Genomic DNA, 19,226 nt, shown 5'->3' on the forward strand with positions numbered 1-19,226 from the left:
AAGGTAGGCGTATACTTACACCTAATTATATATCCAATAGAAAAATATACAACACAAATATAAGTTTAATGAGAGAATAGTAAAGAATGACTTAAAAATATAAATGGCAAAATATACACCATACAAGGAGTAAACCTTTAAAATTTAAATATAAAAATAAAGGTAGGCGTATACTTACACCTAATTATATATACAATAGAAAAATATACAACACAAATATAAGTTTAATGATGAAAAATAGATATTTTCACAAAATTAAAAAAAATGAATAAATCATATATGTAGCTGCATTTCTTCAAAAATGAAACGGTATACCATATATAAATGAAAGGAAAATAACAACAAAAAAGGAAAAAATAATGTCAAACTAATTTCTCTATTTAGTGTGTTAGTCATGATATCCATTATTTGGTTTTACAAATAGAAATTCCGTTTGGTAATATTAAAATATATGTGGCATAGAGTATAAATTTTAGAAAAATTTATAAATTTTAGAAAGATATACTTCAAATATACTAGAAAAACAAAGCAAAAACTGAAGAAAATTATCTAGCTCATAAAAATTAATAAAACATACAAATTTAAACAAAACATTTTATATAATAAAATTTATATTCAAAATGCATAAACCGCACGTAGTCTGAAAAGCTCTAGTAGAGCTGAAAAATTATATTCCAAACGAAACCGAAACTATCTAGGGTTTTAACACAAGTGACTCAGCCATGAAATCACCACGGTATATTGTCTCGGAGAACCCTCAAACAACCCTTCGATGCCACTCACGAGACTCATCTCCGATCCCTATAGATCTCATCATCGAGATATTGTTGAGGTTGCCTCTGAAGTCTATAGCCATATGTCGATGTGTATGCAAGTTCCTGGCCTCCGCACTTGTCCGTCCAGATTTCACGGACTCGTTCTTGGCCAGTTCTTCTGCTCGGCCACAAATCTTGTTCGCCTGCCAAAACCATGATAAAAATGAGGTAATGTTATACTTCTCCGCATCTCAGTCTCAAAATTCTGATGATAGCTCATCTACTATAGTTTCCAATCATCATATGGGTTTCCCCGTTGATAGTCTCAACCTTAAGTGTAGTGCTGTCAGTGGTTTTGTCTGTGTCGAAGATCATCAGATCATAAAGGGAAGGAAAAACCCAAAGCTTGTGTGGGTGATATGTAACCCTAGCACGGGTCAGTCTTTTACTTTACCCAAAATGAATACGAGGAAGCGATCTTGCATAACCTGCTTTTTAGGATATGATCCTATTGATAAACAACACAAGGTGTTGGCAATGACATTTGAACCTACAAAAGCTGAAGACCATCAAGTTCTGACATTAGGAGGAACTGAGAAACTGACATGGAGAAGAATTGAATGTGGCATACCTCAATATGGTTCTCCGGGGACTCATAGTATATGCATTAATGGTGTTTTATATTTCAAAGCTAAGGGCAACAGATCTTCCAATGGTCAAGATATGATAGTTTGCTTTGATGTTAGGTCTGAGAAGTACAACTTTGTTAAAGTCATGGAAAGAGCAGAGCATCCTGAAGCAACACTTGTAAACTACAACGGTAAATTGGCTTTAGTCAGCTCACAATATCCCTTCACCGGTCTTATTTGTAGTTCAAGTAGAGGTTTTGAGATGTGGGTTCTACAAGACTCGGAAAAACATGAATGGTCCAATCATATTTACAAGTTACCTTCACTGTCGGAGTATATATGTGGAGGGCAGAACTTATTCTTTGTGGGAGTGACTGGTGGAAATGAAATTGCTTTGTGTCGCAACTATGTATTCCGCCGGCCTTTCTATGTTTACTACTACAATTTGAATTGTGGAACTATAAGAAGAGTTGAAGTTCAAGGAATGGGACCGTTTGATGGGGTTTATAGAGTTGACACTTTTCTGAATCATGTAGAGGACATGAAATTTTATTAAGACTTTCTAACGGAGGCTGGCTCTTAAGAAGCATCATAGTATCTTAATACTATATAAGAGCCCTTATCTTTCCAATCGTTTTGTGTTTCTGTAGGCTTTTTCGCTTATTGGAGGACTATTTTCTGTCTTATTTTGGTATTCATCTTTTCTATCCTCTTGTTCACTTTGAAGCAATGATTGTTCTAAATCATGTTTTAGAAACTCTTTTCTACATGTAACACCATATATGTAGTTACGTGATCCACTAATTTCACATGCCTCGCTTGAATTTTTTAGCTATAATATCATCAGATGGTCATGCATTGAATCAAGGCTATTTTTTTTTGACATCAAGGCTATGTAAGTAGTTCTCTTTCAATACCCACCTTTGAAGATTGCAATGATTCTTTCATAGCCATGATTTGTTTGTCACGCGACCAGTAATACATAGCAATGATTTGTTAGTCACTGAAATCTACAGATTTTCTTTTCGTTCAGATATTTGCCTACACTTAGTATATGAACAAATTTGTAATTTTATTTTGGCAGCTAGGCATGTTTTGTTAGCCTAATTTCGAAAATAATAGGAAAGTCAGAATTAAAATTAGAAGATTATATAAGTATGTTACGGTTTTAATATTCCAAGTAAGATTAGGAAAATAACAAGAGTAAATTCTGATAGGAACCAGACTAACATTATGTTATTTAATATCACATTGGCTCTCTCTCTCCCTCTCTCCTTAACTTAGTTCCTTGCGTATAAAGAAACTTGATCTTTCTCTCAAACGCTATCTGCAACTCGTGTTTCCCTTCTAGCTTTTTCTTCTCCCTTACATGTCGTCAAAAGAATCCATCCCAATGGTGAAATCTGATGATCATAAGTTTTGGAAGCTAGATATGTTGGCGGAAATTTCGGAAAAGGTATTAGAAGAAAAAGAGAGAGCTATTGGCACGACGGTGAAATATTCTTCGACACCACCCAAGTGGCTTATGAAGGTGATGATGGAAAAAGAGAACGCACACGCACACGATCCAAAGCTGATCATAGAGAAGAAACTGCACGCCAGCGATCTCAGCAAATTCCAATCACGTCTCTCAATGCCTATAAACCAACTGCGTAGTTCGGATTTTTTGACGGAAGAGGAGACAGCACTCTTACAGAAACAGCCAGATCAGGTGAATGATCCTAAAGAAAGTGTGAGTGTGGTCTTGGTGGATCCTCGGTCAGAAAGGCATGAGGTTGATTTAAGGAGGTGGAAGATGGGTGCATATTGGAACTACGTAGTGGTTGGTGGTTGGAACAAAGTGATTGAGAGTAACAATTTTGAGGTTGACGACGTCACTAAGATATGGTCGTTTCGATATGGAGGAGGTAAACTATGTTTGGCACTATCTCCTCTGGTAAGAGATTCTAAATACTCCGGTCAGAGCAGCTCTCGTCGTTTCTGATCACACACCACCAGTGCTTAAGCCACAAGTAAGAGGGGTTTGGTTTTGTTTTCAGGCAATTCTTTATTTTGTGTTTTTCCTCTTCCTTTTTCTGTTTTGAAATAAAAATTTGTGGTTTTACCTAATAAGGAGTTTGTCTTAATTTTTTTTTTATCTTGGGTGAAAATTTACATAAACCACTGCCTGTTACCCAAAATAACCGTTTTGAACCAAAGTGGTACTTGGGTACCTAGAATATCCAAATATTCATAAAATAGAAAATATGGATTCTTGAATGGATATTTATTGACAAAAAATAATTGGAAAATGTGGAAAGAAAGTTAGATCTGCAAATAGAATGTCATAAGAATAAATCAAAATACGACCTACCCATTGATATGTCATATCTCTATAATATTATTTGAGAAGTCAGTTTCCTATGTGTCGCGCTCACATTAATTCTTACGATGGTTGATTACGCTGATATCCTTAATGAATAAAAAAATTTACATTTAAATACTATTATTGAAATTTTTATTAAGTTTCTTTTAAAAACTTCCAAATAACATATATAATAAAAAGGAAACATTTAAAAAGTTTTTTTAAAAAATTAAAAAACAAAATATATGTTTATATAATATGATTTCATTAAAAAAAGGAAATTTCACAAAATAGAAATATTCTATTTAAGACTATTTTAAATAACATAAAATATACTTTTGAAGTAATAAATATTTATTTATATTCTTAGATGAAAATATATATTTGTATATAATGTGATTTCGTAATATATAAATTATATTTTACTTATATAATATAATTTCTAAAATACAATCACAAAAAATTAAACTGTTTATTTTAAAGAGATGTTAAAAATAAAGTAAAATTAACTTTTGATCAAATAATTAAAATATTTTAAATTAACATAACACTATATAATTTAACAAGGTAGATATATTATATATTATCATTATTAAAAATGTTTTTAATATTAAATTTTATGTTTTATGTTTGTCAAAGTTAATATAACCATAATCAAAATACAACGCAAATCTGAATTCTCATTTTTAGGATTATTTGCATAAATTTCAGTTTACCATTTAATATATATAAGACATAAAATTATTTAGAATTTATAAATATTTTAGTTATTGTAAATATTGATATGTGTTCATGAGCTTCTAAAAAGTATTAGTTACTTATGTAAGTAACTTCCAATTGATTATCGTTTTACTTTCTAATATTTTATTTTAAAAATCAACATATAGTTTAATTTTTTTAATTTGGAATCAAATATTTAGTTTATTTTTACTTCATTCTAATCAAAATATATCTTAAGTTATACATAATCTTCCTCAAATATATTTACATATCTAAGATAACAACCAAAGTAAAAGCAAATAATCATAATTTTCATATTATTTAAAATAAAAAAATATTAGTTGAATTTAGAGAAATTGATTGATGCAATCCAATATACCCAAATGATAACTTATTTAAAATCACATGTCTGATTAAAATAATATAATATTATTAGTATAGATTATGCATACAAATTATAAATTAATTCAAAATTAAAATTAAATAACAATCAACTATTGTAAAATATTTAATTTATAAATATTTGTATCCGTGCATGAGCACGGGAAAATCACCTAGTGTGTAAGGTAAATATGATTTACTTCATTCCTTGTCCCCTATAAAATAAGTTGGTTAACCGTATACTATTGAGTCAATATCTCTCTACCATCCGCAAACGCAGCTTTTGCGGCTGATAATAGTTGACAACATTTCAAAACAGTCATACAAACCGTTAGAAATTATTTTAAACTGTTCATAACTTTTTAAAATCAAAAACTAGCCTGAAAGAGACTAGACTTTCTTAAAAAGAAAATCTCGTTTCGTTCCCTTCGCACTCGTTTTACTCTTCTTATTCGGTTGCAGATGAATAAATAAATATAAAACTATTTTCAAAAATATTTTAGAATTAAAAATTTATAATGGAAATAATATAAATATTTATATATTAAATTTACAAACAATATCATAATTTTTTTAATAAAAACTTTAAACTAATTATTCATTATTAGAATTTTTAAAAACTAATATACATACATATATAAAGCCACATACATATATAAAACAAAATAAAATATTTTTAAATCTTATAAAAAAATTCAAAAACTTTTTTAAAATTATAACTTTCAGCTAATTTAAAAATTAAATAAATAAACATAAATTTTTACATAAATTTTTATTAATCATATTATATTGATAATTATTATATTTTAATACAATAGTATGTTTTTAATATTTTTATAATATTATAATATGTTAATATTAGTAATTTATTATTAAATTACATCAATTATTTATTATCAATCAATCACAAATATCCCGCAAATATAATAACTTTCAAACATATTGTGTCAATTATAAAAAGCGCTCAATAACGTTTGCACCTACTAACTGTTTATTATCTCCATTCTCCAACTAATAACTTTTTTTTTTTAACTCGGTGTTAATTTGCATCAACCAAACCAGAGTAACTGATTTACATCGAGAATCCGGTTCGGTTCGATTACTGAATTACGACGGGCGGATCAAAACCGGATTTCTAACCTGATTCCCATTCACGCATATAAACAAACTCGAAAACCCTAAAAGTTCTTAAAACCTCACCGCCACAACACAACAACTCAAGCTTCTCAAAAATGGCCTGCACCACAGATTTCCGGTGCCTCGACGAAGGATTCGGCGGCAAAACCGCCAAACGCAAACGCGAATCTCAGGAACAAGCCGCCGGCGACGCCGATGAAGCCTCGATGGACATCGATTCCTCCCACCCTCCATCCGCGAAACGCAGCGCCGTCGCGTCCTCGGAAGATCCAGACAAACCCGTGGCCGCCGCCGTATCCATCGGGAGACCGACGTACGACGGCGTGATCGCCGGGAAAGTGTCGGGGCGTAACTGGAAGACGCCGCGGACTCACAGATCGTCGGGGAGGTTCGTGAGGAACAGGGGGCCGGATCTGGAGGAGATGAAGAGGCAGAGGGAGATCAAGAGGGCGTATAAGGAGAGGAAGAACGAGTTAAAGGAGGAGATTAGGAGTCATAAGGTGGAGAAGAGGAAGAAGAAGGAAGAGAGGGAGAAGAGGAAGGCGGAGAATGTTTTGAGGACGGGGACGAAGCTGCAGAAGATTACGAACCCTAAGACGTTGAAGAAGATTGCCAAGTCTAAGCAGAGGAAGCATCTTAAAGTGATTCCTGATGAGATGGTGAATGGGAGCAAGAAGAGTGTCTAAGAGTTGACTGTTTTTTTTTTTTGAGTTTTGTATTTTTGTTTAGTCAAATGTTGTTACTTAATGATCTGCATCTTAAGAACCAAGTTTGATAGTGAGATTGGGACCTTATTAATATGTATGATCTCAGTGATGAGGTTGAGACCTTTACAATGAACAAAAAGATGTTAAGTTTTGAGATGTGAGATGGTTTGAATTTTGGTTGTCCATCGTTTACTTCCTTTTGTGGTTTCTCTTCGATGTCAGTTCTTACAATGGTTGGATCCTGTGAGTTTTTTCGTGTTGTGTATTCAGTTTCTTGTCCTAATTGCGGCTGTTTTAGCTGTTGTAAAATATAACTGAGTATTTCAGTTCTAGTCTTGTCCGGTGAGATAGCTATCTAAGCGTCTTAGTTATGATAAACTTTTAGCTTTTTGTCATGAGGAATTGAAATGGTCGATCCTTTTGTATGTGTTTCTCCGCTACTCTTGTTTGAATTGCTGTCTGTTTTTACCTTTTTAGCTCTTGTTGTTTCAATCTTACCTTTGTCAGTCACTTAGACTGTTCATGATCTTACATAACACGCAAGCGCGACCAGAATGCCAAACGATAAAAACTTTTGCAAGTTTGTGTTGTTGCAGTAATTCAGATTTATGATCAATTTGTAACCCAAGGTACAAGTTATTTTTGACCCAAAGCATGTAACTTGCTGCTGGTGAATTTGCTGACGCGGGAATCATTGTCCGAAACTCTTTTAAGTCTCATAAGACGTCAGCAAATCTAGGATTGGTCTAGAGTTAGAAAATCATTTTTGCTACATTAGGTGAGACAATTAAATTACCCATTCGTCTATAGGTAGGTGGGTTATTAATCTCATTTGGTAAGAGTTGGTCGTGTAAAGCTTAACTCTCTTTTTTTTAATAATAAAGATTGCTTTTATAGAACCATCACTTTTCAGAAAATTCAAAATTTATTCAACGAAAATGTAAAAATAAATAAATTAAGAGAACATAGAGAATTGAGAAAAAAATAAAACTCTTGAGAAAATAAAAGAGAATTATACGTGACTTTGGTTAGTTGTATAAAAAGCTAAACTATTTCTTATAAAAACTCTTTTAGACCCAACATTTTGCAGAAACTTCTATATTAAATTTTAAAACTAAAACACAGAACCAAAAATGTAAAAAAGAATATTAAAGAACATAGACAACTAGAAAATGAAATAATAAGTGAGAAAATAAACGAGAATAGCCAGCCAGTCATGCGTGAAACACTCAAAACGTTATTAAACCTAATAAACTCCGAAACCATATATTAAGAAAAATATATAAAAATGAATTTCTGGAAGGTGATAAGGAGAGAAAGAGTCCAAACGTAAACGAAAGGCTTATCTTTCCGGTCACTGTTTACCTTATCTCTCTCTCCCAATCCCAAATCATCCCTTCCTCCCCTTTCACGATGGCGTCAACGCCGCCACACCGGTCCATGACCACAACCAACACCCACCCCCAGATCCGCCAACAGCCCAACCCCACCCACCGTCCATGGCTCCCGCAGCGCGTCCCTTCCCACCCCCGCGCCGTCACCACCTCAGCTCCCACCTCCTCCTCCGCCTCCGTCTCAGTCGCCCCCTCCACCCATCTCCCCAAGTTCCCTCCTCTCCAAACCCCCAAGTCCGACTCCTCCGACTTCTCCGGCCGCCGCTCCACCCGCTTCGTCTCCAAGATGCACTTCGGCCGACCCAAAACCACCACCTCCTCCTCCCGCCACAGCTCCGCCGCCGAGGAAGCCCTCAACACCGCCCTCACATTCTCCGGCTCCTCCGAGTCCTTCCACACCCTCATCCTCACCTTCGAAACCTCCCTCCGCGGCTCCGACGACTACACCTTCATCCTCCGCGAGCTCGGGAACAGAGGAGAGTGCGACAAAGCAGTCAAACTCTACGAGTTCGCCGTCCTCAGAGAAACTCGTAAAATCGAGCAAGGGAAGCTAGCAAGCGCTATGATCGGTACTCTCGGGAGGTTAGGCAAAGTCTCCATCGCCAAAAGAGTCTTCCAAAACGCGTTATCCGGAGGTTACGGGAACACAGTCTACGCCTTCTCCGCAATCATCTCCGCTTACGGGAGAAGCGGGCTACACGAGGAAGCCATCGACATCTTCAACTCAATGAAAAAGGGGTACGGGCTCAGACCTAACTTGGTCACCTACAATGCGGTTATCGACGCCTGTGGTAAAGGAGGGATGGAGTTTAAACGAGTGGCTGAGTTCTTCGACGAGATGCAGAGGAACGGCGTGCAGCCGGATAGGATCACCTTCAACTCCCTCCTCGCTGTTTGCAGCAGAGGAGGGCTTTGGGAAGCCGCGAGGAACCTCTTCGACGAGATGTCCAAGAGAGGGATCGAGCAGGATGTTTTCACTTACAACACGCTTCTGGACGCGATATGTAAAGGCGGGAAGATGGATCTCGCCTTCGAGATACTAGCTCAGATGCCTTCCAAGAGAATCATGCCTAACGTGGTGAGTTACAGCGCTGTGATCGATGGTTTTGCGAAAGCTGGGAGGTTTGATGAGGCGCTTAACTTGTTTGATGAGATGAAGTACCTCGGGATTGCGCTTGATAGAGTCTCTTACAACACGCTGCTTTCGATATACTCTAAGCTCGGGAGGTCTAGAGAGGCGTTGGATGTTTTGAGAGAGATGGCGGCCGTGGGGATCAAGAAGGATGTGGTGACTTACAACGCGCTTCTCGGAGGTTACGGGAAGCAGAGGAACTATGTTGAGGTGAAGAATGTTTTCGGCGAGATGAAACGGGAGCGAGTGATGCCTAACTTACTGACTTACTCGACGTTGATCGATGTGTACTCGAAAGGGGGTTTGTACAGAGAGGCGATGGAGATATTTAAGGAGTTCAAAGGGGCGGGGTTGAGAGCTGATGTTGTTTTGTACAGTGCGTTGATTGATGCGTTGTGTAAGAACGGGTTGGTGGGTTCTGCTGTTTCTTTGATCGATGAGATGACCAAGGAAGGGATTAGTCCTAATGTTGTGACTTATAATTCTATTATCGATGCTTTTGGTCGTTCCGCGACTGTGGAGTGCTTGGCTGAGTCTGGAGATGGTGGAGTTGGATCCTCTTTGCCTTCTTCTTCTCTAAGTAAACTGACTGAAACAGAGGATAATCAGGTGATGCAGATATTTGGGAAGTTAACGGTCGAGAGTAGTAACAGAGGGAAGAAAGATTGTGAGGAGGAGGGTATGCATGAGCTCTCCTCTATATTGGAAGTTATCCGCAAGATGCATCAGCTGGAAATAAAACCGAACGTTGTTACCTTCTCTGCCATTCTGAATGCTTGCAGGTTTGTCTTTCACCTCTTCTTGAACTTGGTGATTGAATGATATGACCTAATTGTTTATGTTGTTATAGATTAGCACTATGTGATTTGTTGTTGACATGTTTGTGTATCGATGTAGTCGGTGCAATTCATTTGAAGATGCATCGGTGCTGCTAGAGGAGCTCAGGCTGTTTGATAATCAGGTGTATGGTGTGGTTCATGGACTTCTCAAGGGCCACAGGGAGAATGTGTGGCTCCAGGCTCAGAGCTTATTCGACAAAGTAAACGAAATGGATGGTTCCACTGCTGCTGCCTTCTACAATGCTCTTACAGACATGCTCTGGCACTTTGGTCAGGTAAATTTTTTTCACATGGTTGTTTTAGAAAGCCAATGTTTTGGAGTTTCTATGCGTTATTATTAGTGCAAAAAAGGCTTTACTTTTTGGAAACCTTTTTTTTGTTTATAGAAACGAGGAGCGCAACTGGTGGCGCTTGAGGGAAGATCTAGACAAGTTTGGGAGAACGTTTGGTCTGAGTCTTGCTTGGACTTGCACCTTATGTCTTCTGGCGCTGCACGTGCGATGGTCCATGCTTGGTTGCTAAACATACGCTCCATTGTCTATGAAGGTCATGAGTTACCTAAACTTTTGAGGTAATACAACTCTTCTGTTCTGTTTAATCCCAAAGTAGATGCTAGGTTGTCTTGTGATAACGCACAAGCAGTTTGCTAGGTTTATTAATCTTACATGAGGACTACTTAGGAATTTATGGTTGTTTCATAATATTTTGGTATCTTTTTTTTGTGTGGCAGCATATTGACTGGTTGGGGGAAACACAGCAAAGTGGTTGGAGACGCGGCACTAAGGCCAGCGGTTGAAGCGCTTTTGAGGGGAATGGACGCACCGTTCTACCTCTCAAAATGCAACATGGGAAGGTTCACATCAAGCGGTTCGGTCGTAGCAACTTGGCTGCGTGAATCAGCCACACTCAAGCTCTTGATAGTCCATGACCACATAACCACCAAAGCTAGCACAACAAGGGGGGAAACAGAACAACATGAACAAACCTCTCTCACTTTGCAGCCTCTTCTCCTGTAGTAGTAGTTGTACTCTGTTTTATGTATACAATTTTATGACCGCCAAGTATGTGTTTGTAACTTGTAACAATGGTGGTGTTTTCTGCGGTGTGCTGATATTTTGTAACAAAGTAAGACGCAAATTGTAATTTTGAGCCATAAAAATGTTTTATCAACTAGATAAAATCATATTAATACCACAACTAGATTGAGTCGCTACTCAAGCTGACCTCTATTGAAAGGAGAGGTGAATGAGTTACTAGAAAGGGGGTAAGTCCACTGTCTACGAAGTTGAGGTAACAAAACATGCGGTACATTGTTTACGAAGTTAGCTAAAATCATGAGGTATGTTAAGAACACCTCTTCGGTGAATGATATGGATTTGTCAACCTTTTTTTACCTGGTTGGGGAAAACACAACTAAGTGGTTGGCGCTAAAGCGACCCGCGGTTCGGTCGTGGCAACTTGGCTTGGTGAATCAGCCACACGAAAAGTCTTAGTCCTCCATGATCACATAACCACCGAAATAACACAACAAGGATATCAACCGAAGAACATGAAGAAACCTAACTCACTTGGCAGCCTCTTCTCTTTGTAGCTCTACTGTCCAATGTTAACAACTGTGTTTTGTTCCGAGTTATGTTGGATGTCTGTGCTAATAATTTGTAACAAGCTACACAAAAATTATGTGAAATGGTTCTTATTAAACCGTATAATGACGAATCAAATTTCAGACTAATCTTGAGATATGTAAAATGCTGTGTTTATTTTATTGGAGTCCACAGATTATTTAATATTGGTATGGTTTTTTCTTTGGTATGATTAGTAATTGATAACTACAATATCAAATTAATACAACCTGTCATAACCGACCAGCCAGTGACGCTTAACTTAGTTTATTTGAACGTGAATCATTTCATTTGGTAAGAGTTAAATATTTTTGTCAACTTTGCGACGTATTATATCATATAAACAAAAATGAAATGTGGGTATAATATACCACTTTCAAATTTCTTTAAATCTTTGATTAACAACACGTAAATATTTTTATTTTGAGAAAAAAATCCTTTTTTATTTAATGTATTTCATTTTGTATAATAAGTATATAACAAACAGAAACAGTTGAATAAAAAACGAAAAATTCATATTTTTCCTAGAATAAACACAATTTTTAAAACACGTGAGAGTATGTTGTTGGTGTTTTGTCATTATCCCACAAGATATCACACATCATGATATATCTGTACTAAGTTTATTATTTACTCTAGCTTTTTCTTTTTTGATAAAAGATTTTCTATTAATTTACTCTAGCTAGTAGTCATTCATCAACATAATGAGTAACTAGATTTTGACCCGCACACCCGTGCGGGTGTATATTTCAAAAAAATATTATTATTTATTTTTCATGTCAATATCAAAATTGGATAAAAAATTCAAACTGAAGAATCGAACCGATCACGATCCGAAAAAGTAATACCAAACCGAACCAAAATTGATTAAATATCCAAATTATTCGAAATTTTGATATTTAGACAACCGAAACAATAACCAATTCGAACCGAAGTATTTTGGATATCAAAATGTATCCGAAAAAAACTTATATACTTATATATATATTAATTATTTTTAATTTTAATGTATATAAAAACATCCAGAATATATATATGATCCAGAGATAAAATGTTCAAAAAAAAAACAGAGATAGAATATTAATCAAGATAAAGAAATGGTAGTAGACCTGAGTACGTGACATGTATCTTCCCTCTGGTGAAAGCTGGATCCCAAGCTTTTTCAAATCTTTATAAGGAATCAGCCGTCTAATATTATAACAGACATAATGCACAGTTAAACATGATTTTGAAGGTTCATAACAATTATAGTCTGCACCAAGTCCACTTCCTTTTTCCAGAGAAGAAGAGAAAAGATTAATCTAAGGGATGATGAAGATTTAGCTCTTAGGGGATAGTAAGAGAATGGAACTCACCTAATCATCCATCCAGGCATCAATTGCTGCATATTATAATCAACAACAATCTCTCGACCATCAATAAATGAATGATGAGCACCCTGTAAAAAACTGCAACAAAATAATATTTCTATCCGAAAACTAAACTCCACTGTTGAAATAGAAAATATATATTTCAAACGGCTTTAAAGAACAAAAAAAAAGTTAGCGTCACTGTAGTAGCACGTCGCATCTCCTTCTCGATCTCATACTCCACAAAAGCATATCCTCGTAAAGCACCCTCACTAAACAAAACGTAATAACATAATGTATAATCAACACAATTATGCTAAGACAACATGTGTACAAACCAACATAAGTAAGATCATAAAGCAAAGCAATTGCAAAGCCTTTACCAATGTGTCTGACCAACCGCAAGCTCTTAAATTTTTCCGTATTTACTCATAACCTGTAAAGAAAAAACCTTTGTCATCACCCGAACAACGAAAGAGTGTAACTCCACGTAAACAACACATAATCCTACCTCACGAAGAGTCTCCTCGATCCAGATCAGAGGAGATACGACCCACAAACAAAGTACAATAAGGATCTCCAGCTGCTTTGGATCTCCATCTGCTTTGGATCATCTTCAAAACCCCAAATCACAGACAGATAAATCAACTTTGCGATTTCAGAGACAAAAACAGAGAGAGAGAGAGAGAGAGAGAGAGAGAGAGAGAGAGAGAGAGAGAAGAGAGAGAGAGAGAGAGAGAGAGAGAGAGAGAGAGATTACATAGGCTGGTGTTGTAGCTGGGGAGAGCTCGAAGAAAGCCGCCGTTATCATTTTGGGCAAAGTCGCAGGTTTAAGCACATTTAGTAAAGAGGTGATACGACAGTGTTTTAATTCTAATGGCATTATATTGTAATTATTGAGGAAAACTCAGCCTTAATTACTATTTGTACTTCAGTTTTAATAGTTTAGATAACTGCTGATGATAATACGATTTTTTGGACTTTGAATCTTGATTAAGAGAAAATAAAATCAAATATTCGGACAAACATTTGAAAAGGTAATAAATATTTGAAGAGATCTGTTCGCACTTTATTAGAGAAACTCGTGTTTTCGAAGATAATATTTTGATATGTTATGGATTACGGATATTTGTTAAAAAATCCATTAAAACATTTATCATCATATTAAATGATTACACTTCTTTCTTCCACCAGTTACAAAGTCTCTCTATATAAACCATTCTCTTTCCCCTTCATTTTATATATTTACTCTCTTCTCTATCAGTTCTCCGATTTGATCCAACGATCCACAGATCTCGTTATCTTCTTCCAATGGCTGCATCCAACGGCGAGAAAGGCCTCATCGTCAGCTTCGGCGAGATGCTCATCGACTTCGTCCCAACCGAGTCCGGCGTCTCGCTCGCCGAAGCTCCAGGCTTCCTCAAAGCTCCCGGCGGCGCTCCCGCCAACGTCGCCATCGCCGTTACGCGTCTCGGCGGACGATCCGCCTTCGTCGGAAAACTCGGAGACGACGAGTTCGGGCACATGCTCGCGGGGATACTGAGGGAGAACGGCGTCGCCGATCAGGGGATCAACTTCGACACGGGAGCAAGAACGGCTCTGGCGTTCGTGACGCTGCGTGCCGACGGAGATCGGGAGTTTATGTTTTACCGGAACCCCAGCGCCGATATGCTCCTCCGTCCCGACGAACTCGACCTTGACCTCATCAGATCTGTACGTTAAATCTCTCTGATTATATAGTCTGTTTTTTTAAAAAAATATTTTTTTTCAAATCGTGAGTGCTTATTGAGAAACGTAGAAGATGATTCTATCTCACTGTGGATATGTGTCCATGCTAAAATCACGGACTGTGACTTTTTTCTTTTTGCTCTGATCTCTCACTGCGTTTTTTTCGCGGGTATTTGATCTTTCTTTCTCCCATGAATGTGCATAGATCCACGTGATTATCACGTGATTTTTTCGAAATATGGAAGAAGCAAAAAAAAGAAGATTTGTGGGAAATTGTGTGTCTGGTGTTTTATATCTACTGTTAAGTAGTTTAGCAGTGAGCTAAATATGTCTTCTTTTTGAGTTAAAATAAACTTATGTGATTTTTTTGTATTCATGTGTGATTAGGGTATGAAACTTTTCCGTTTGGTCATTTAAATTGTTAAAATGTATAAATTATTTGTACAAAATTGATAACAAATAATAAATATGTATTGATTATGTAGCCCCCTAGTGTACAATTGTTAAGTCCTACTATTAAATTTAGGACTGTGCCATACTACCAAAATTTAATGTTCATGTATCAATGTAGGTGTATAGTCCAATCTTTATGATGATGTTGAAATTAGCTCCTGGTTGATATACCTGGTTGAATATTTTTGCTTAAAAATGTTAAAAGGTTTCACCTTTACAGCTAATCTCACTGGCGATAACCTTTTGCTTTTCTTCAACAGTTTGACAATTACTGACCCCATCGTAGTTAATATTCGAAACACAAAGGATCATTTATCAAAATGGGTCCCCGTCACTCATGATGATTCCTTATGACCAAAGTTGTGATGTTTTGTGAGTATTTGGGTGTACCAAACTGCCTAAGGTTTTATTTGATGACCAATTATGCAGGCTAAAGTGTTTCACTATGGATCAATAAGCTTAATAGTGGAGCCATGTAGGTCAGCTCACTTGAAGGCCATGGAAGTGGCCAAAGAAGCAGGAGCGCTTCTTTCCTACGACCCAAACCTCAGGGAGCCTCTGTGGCCATCAAAGGAGGAAGCCAAAACACAGATCATGAGCATCTGGGACAAGGCTGAGATCATCAAGGTCAGCGACGTCGAGCTAGAGTTTCTGACTGGAAGCGACAAGATCGATGATGAAACCGCAATGTCCTTGTGGCATCCCAACTTGAAGCTCTTGCTTGTCACTCTCGGTGAAAAGGGCTGCCGGTATTACGCCAAGGTAAAAAACACACACTAAAACATCTTTATGTGCATTAACCGTAGTCATCATCAACATTAGTTGTCTCTTGGTTGTGTTCATTAGTTGATGCCATAAGGCAAAACTAGTGTGCTATATAATATAATTTAGGAATTACTTTTATATTAACATGTTTTTGGAAAGGATTCGAGATATGTATTAACATATATATAGTCAGAACAGAGTATATAAAATATTTGTACAGGAATCATTACTGCTATTTAATTTAATATTGGAGGGTTATGAGTTGGTTTGGTAGATCTCACCAACTGCTTAATTAAAAATTGTTTCTCGTGGACCATCCAAAACATTGTTACTGGTCAAGTAATCAATCAAGGGTCACAAAAGTCGTGATCTCGTTTTCTTCTTGTCTAGAAAAGGAAGTTATTTTTGCTTAATCACATGAACATGAAACAGATTGGTTTACTTCTTTACCACGTCAATGACTTTTGTGACTTCCACTAAAAATGTGTAGACTTTCCATGGATCGGTTGACCCTTTCCATGTGAACGCCGTGGATACAACCGGAGCTGGAGATTCCTTTGTTGGTGCTCTCCTAACCAAGATTGCTGAGGATCAATCCATTCTCGAGGTAACATTCATAATACGCACCCAACTCAATGTTGCATACAACCCCCATTGAATGAATCCTCTTGTGGTTAAAGATGGTAGACATATAGGTTTCTAAATTTCATTAATGAAATGAAACAGGACGAAGAGAGATTGAGAAAGGTGCTAAGATTCGCAAACGCTTGTGGAGCAATCACCACGACCAAAAAAGGAGCCATTCCAGCTCTTCCCACCGATGCTGAAGTTCTCACCTTTCTTGAAGGGAAGTAAAACACACAAAAACGCCTCTCAAGCTTACTCCAGTGTAATCTGTGTTGTTCGCTTATGTATTCTTGTTTTCTGATGTTTGGTTGAAATCAATGGCTCTGTTTTTTTTCTTATCTTCACATGTAACGATTTAAAAAAAGACATGTTTCAATTCAAGGCATCGCTTGCTAATAATAAGAGCTTTTTATTCCAAGTTTAAGCAATGCAAGCGCAAGAGCAAGAGATGTGTGTGTGTAGGTAGGTACATACATATACGAACCAAATGCTATATATATAGTTTAATCCATAGCTTAGCCAAGGTCAGGGACAAGGGAGTGCTCATCATCATCATCATACCGAATCTCAAGCCTCGGCTTCTTGTTGGAAACATTGGTGGACTTCACGGGTCTATTGTAGGAATGAACATGAGCCAGATGTGAAACCGAAATCTCGGGAACTTCAGCTGCCGGTAGAGCTTCTTGATCATCAGGCTGGTCCCCAATGAAACCCATCTCTGCAAGCCAGTCCAGTTCACCAAGATCGAGCTGCTCTTTCTGCCCAAAGCACACGTACATACATGTCAAAATAAGGTTCAAAGTAAAAATATTTGGTAAAAGCCATTTTCTCACCTTGTTACTACTGCACTCAAGATCAGAGTAGCGGAAGAACTCATCGCCATCCCATGGAGGAGACGGAACAGACGGTTGAGCTGGTGGTTTAGAGAGAATCTGCTTTGCATTCTGCTGGTTAGGTGGGTCGAAATGATTCATCTCCACTTCTTTGCTGCAACTTTTGGAACTCAGAGCGACTCGGATTCCAGTAGCTAAGAACCTCTGGTGATTAGCAGAGCGAGTGTTAGGCGCATGGGTGGCCTCATCGCAGTCTCTGCAGAGCAGAGCTCTATCCTCAACACAGAATATGAAAGCTGCCTTCTCCTGCAAGTTAACACACAAAGAAAGAGAGATCACTACCTAAGCAAACCTTCAACATATTGTTTCTTGATATCCCTAAAAACTCTTAATCTTTGCTAACTAATAACTAACAAATTATCCCACTCAAAACGTTTACAAAAAGGAGAAGAAGAGATTATTTGTTTCTTACAAGGCAGATGTCGCAAGGAGGGAACTTGGTGGAGAGAGAGTCAAGAAAAAGGCGCTGGTGTTTGCTAGCGAGCTTATTGGCAGCGTGGACCTCAACGTCGCAACTAGCGCACAAAGCAGCCTCATCTGCACAACATATCAGTGTAGCAGGAGCTTTCTCACATACATCACACTGTATCTTCATCTTGGATATCAGAGGAACTTACAAAAGAAACCTGTGTTTCTTTTCTTGGTCTAGAAGACAAATGGAGCGACAGTTGAGAGCAAAAAAAAAGGAGAAACAGTTTTGGTTGGTGTTCAAGTTGAGGAGTAAGTGATATAGGAGGGAAGAGAAGAAGATAAAGAAGATTTTGATGATGATGATTCTGCGTATCAAAAGGAACCACATCCTTGCTTCTTACAACAAGGCCATGTAGTTTGTAGGCTCCACTCTTCTTCTTGCTCTGCGGCTCACGTTGTTTCTTTCCTTCTCTGTCTCTCTCACTTGTTTTCATTAACAAACATTGTCCACAGAAAAAAAAGAAGAAAAAAAAGAGAAAATAGTCGGCTGGAGATTTTTTGCGGTTTGTATAGATTGTCACATTTTGTAACAAGACAAATGTTCTTTAAGACCAACCACTCGATGGAGTTGGTGTTGACTAATCTTACTCCCTCCGTTTCATATTATATGTCGTTCTAATCTTATGCATACAGATTAAGAAAACATTTAATTTTACATATTTCCAAAATAAAAACACTATTACCAATACATCTAACCATGTATTAACCAATAGAAAAATAGAAAAAATAATATTGTCAATAAATTTTGCATTGAAAACCGAAAATGACACTTATTTTGAAACAAAAAATTTTCTCTAGAACGACATATAATTTGAAACGGAGGGAATATAATCTTATGTGGCTTTCATCATCCCATCATAATGGATACACTCACTACTATTTAATGATCTGCTGAAATGATTTCGATATTTACCAAAACGACATCCCCACATTTTTTGATTACTTATATGACCTTTTTTGGTATAACAAATTATTTAGATTTGTATATTTTCTAAGACAAAACATCATTAAATATCTAACTAATCAAATTTCGACCGATAGAAAATAATCTGCAAAATTTTGCATAAGATTAATAAACTTTACATGGAAAACTAAAATGACAGTTTACAAAAAAAAAAAACTAAAATGACTTGTAATATGCCTGAGGAGATGCCTCATGAAAAAAACGTCACCTATTAGATTTTTTTTCTTAAACGTCATCTATTAGAAAACAGAGGAGTACTAGACAAGACTAAATATAATAATACAAGCAAGCAGTATACTTTCTTGTTAGATTGTTG

At 36.8% G+C, this 19,226-nt stretch overlaps 6 protein-coding genes across 6 annotated transcripts; 5 read left to right on the forward strand and 1 right to left on the reverse strand.

Moving 5' to 3' along the window:
• The first annotated feature begins 640 nt into the window (after positions 1-640).
• On the forward strand, positions 641-2,175 carry LOC108850900 (F-box protein DOR-like). The gene has a single exon (XM_057007415.1). It carries the CDS (start codon positions 723-725, stop codon positions 1,938-1,940), a length of 1,218 nt encoding a protein of 405 aa, XP_056863395.1. The 5' UTR covers positions 641-722; the 3' UTR covers positions 1,941-2,175.
• Positions 2,176-2,640: 465 nt separating this feature from the next.
• Positions 2,641-3,547, forward strand: LOC108853519 (B3 domain-containing protein At2g31420-like). The gene has a single exon (XM_018626933.2). The coding sequence runs from the start codon at positions 2,754-2,756 to the stop codon at positions 3,366-3,368; it is 615 nt and encodes a 204-aa protein (XP_018482435.1). The 5' UTR covers positions 2,641-2,753; the 3' UTR covers positions 3,369-3,547.
• Positions 3,548-6,000: 2,453 nt separating this feature from the next.
• On the forward strand, positions 6,001-6,829 carry LOC108851461 (uncharacterized). The gene has a single exon (XM_018624896.2). The coding sequence runs from the start codon at positions 6,062-6,064 to the stop codon at positions 6,650-6,652; it is 591 nt and encodes a 196-aa protein (XP_018480398.1). The 5' UTR covers positions 6,001-6,061; the 3' UTR covers positions 6,653-6,829.
• Positions 6,830-7,974: 1,145 nt separating this feature from the next.
• Positions 7,975-11,221, forward strand: LOC108854543 (pentatricopeptide repeat-containing protein GUN1, chloroplastic). Its single transcript, XM_018628136.2, has 4 exons — positions 7,975-9,981; positions 10,097-10,313; positions 10,425-10,609; positions 10,769-11,221. The coding sequence occupies exons 1-4, from the start codon at positions 8,087-8,089 to the stop codon at positions 11,052-11,054; spliced, it is 2,583 nt and encodes an 860-aa protein (XP_018483638.1). The 5' UTR covers positions 7,975-8,086; the 3' UTR covers positions 11,055-11,221.
• A 2,985-nt stretch (positions 11,222-14,206) lies between these two features.
• Positions 14,207-17,000, forward strand: LOC108855632 (probable fructokinase-1). Its single transcript, XM_018629497.2, has 4 exons — positions 14,207-14,722; positions 15,620-15,952; positions 16,446-16,562; positions 16,682-17,000. The coding sequence occupies exons 1-4, from the start codon at positions 14,321-14,323 to the stop codon at positions 16,808-16,810; spliced, it is 981 nt and encodes a 326-aa protein (XP_018484999.1). The 5' UTR covers positions 14,207-14,320; the 3' UTR covers positions 16,811-17,000.
• On the reverse strand, positions 16,972-18,284 carry LOC108855633 (B-box zinc finger protein 25). Its single transcript, XM_018629498.2, has 3 exons — positions 17,888-18,284; positions 17,416-17,721; positions 16,972-17,340 (listed from the first exon to the last, which is right to left on the reverse strand). The coding sequence occupies exons 1-3, from the start codon at positions 18,068-18,070 to the stop codon at positions 17,098-17,100; spliced, it is 732 nt and encodes a 243-aa protein (XP_018485000.1). The 5' UTR covers positions 18,071-18,284; the 3' UTR covers positions 16,972-17,097.
• Between the last annotated feature and the right edge of the window lie 942 nt (positions 18,285-19,226).

This window comes from Raphanus sativus, chromosome 4 (genome assembly GCF_000801105.2).
Source record: "Raphanus sativus cultivar WK10039 chromosome 4, ASM80110v3, whole genome shotgun sequence".
NCBI lineage: Eukaryota > Viridiplantae > Streptophyta > Magnoliopsida > Brassicales > Brassicaceae > Raphanus > Raphanus sativus.

Bases quoted from the DNA above. Each gene is read 5' to 3' on its own strand.
- LOC108850900 (XM_057007415.1), top strand. From the start codon at position 723: ATGAAATCACCACGGTATATTGTCTCGGAGAACCCTCAAACAACCCTT.
- LOC108853519 (XM_018626933.2), top strand. From the start codon at position 2,754: ATGTCGTCAAAAGAATCCATCCCAATGGTGAAATCTGATGATCATAAG.
- LOC108851461 (XM_018624896.2), top strand. From the start codon at position 6,062: ATGGCCTGCACCACAGATTTCCGGTGCCTCGACGAAGGATTCGGCGGC.
- LOC108854543 (XM_018628136.2), top strand. From the start codon at position 8,087: ATGGCGTCAACGCCGCCACACCGGTCCATGACCACAACCAACACCCAC. The intron at 9,982-10,096 runs GTTTGTCTTTCA...GTATCGATGTAG, and splicing joins GCCATTCTGAATGCTTGCAG to TCGGTGCAATTCATTTGAAG. The intron at 10,314-10,424 runs GTAAATTTTTTT...TTTTGTTTATAG, and splicing joins TGCTCTGGCACTTTGGTCAG to AAACGAGGAGCGCAACTGGT.
- LOC108855632 (XM_018629497.2), top strand. From the start codon at position 14,321: ATGGCTGCATCCAACGGCGAGAAAGGCCTCATCGTCAGCTTCGGCGAG. The intron at 14,723-15,619 runs GTACGTTAAATC...CCAATTATGCAG, and splicing joins ACCTTGACCTCATCAGATCT to GCTAAAGTGTTTCACTATGG. The intron at 16,563-16,681 runs GTAACATTCATA...GAAATGAAACAG, and splicing joins AGGATCAATCCATTCTCGAG to GACGAAGAGAGATTGAGAAA.
- LOC108855633 (XM_018629498.2), bottom strand. From the start codon at position 18,070: ATGAAGATACAGTGTGATGTATGTGAGAAAGCTCCTGCTACACTGATA. The intron at 17,722-17,887 runs GTAAGAAACAAA...GTTAACTTGCAG, and splicing joins CTCCTTGCGACATCTGCCTT to GAGAAGGCAGCTTTCATATT. The intron at 17,341-17,415 runs GTGAGAAAATGG...TGCTTTGGGCAG, and splicing joins TTGAGTGCAGTAGTAACAAG to AAAGAGCAGCTCGATCTTGG.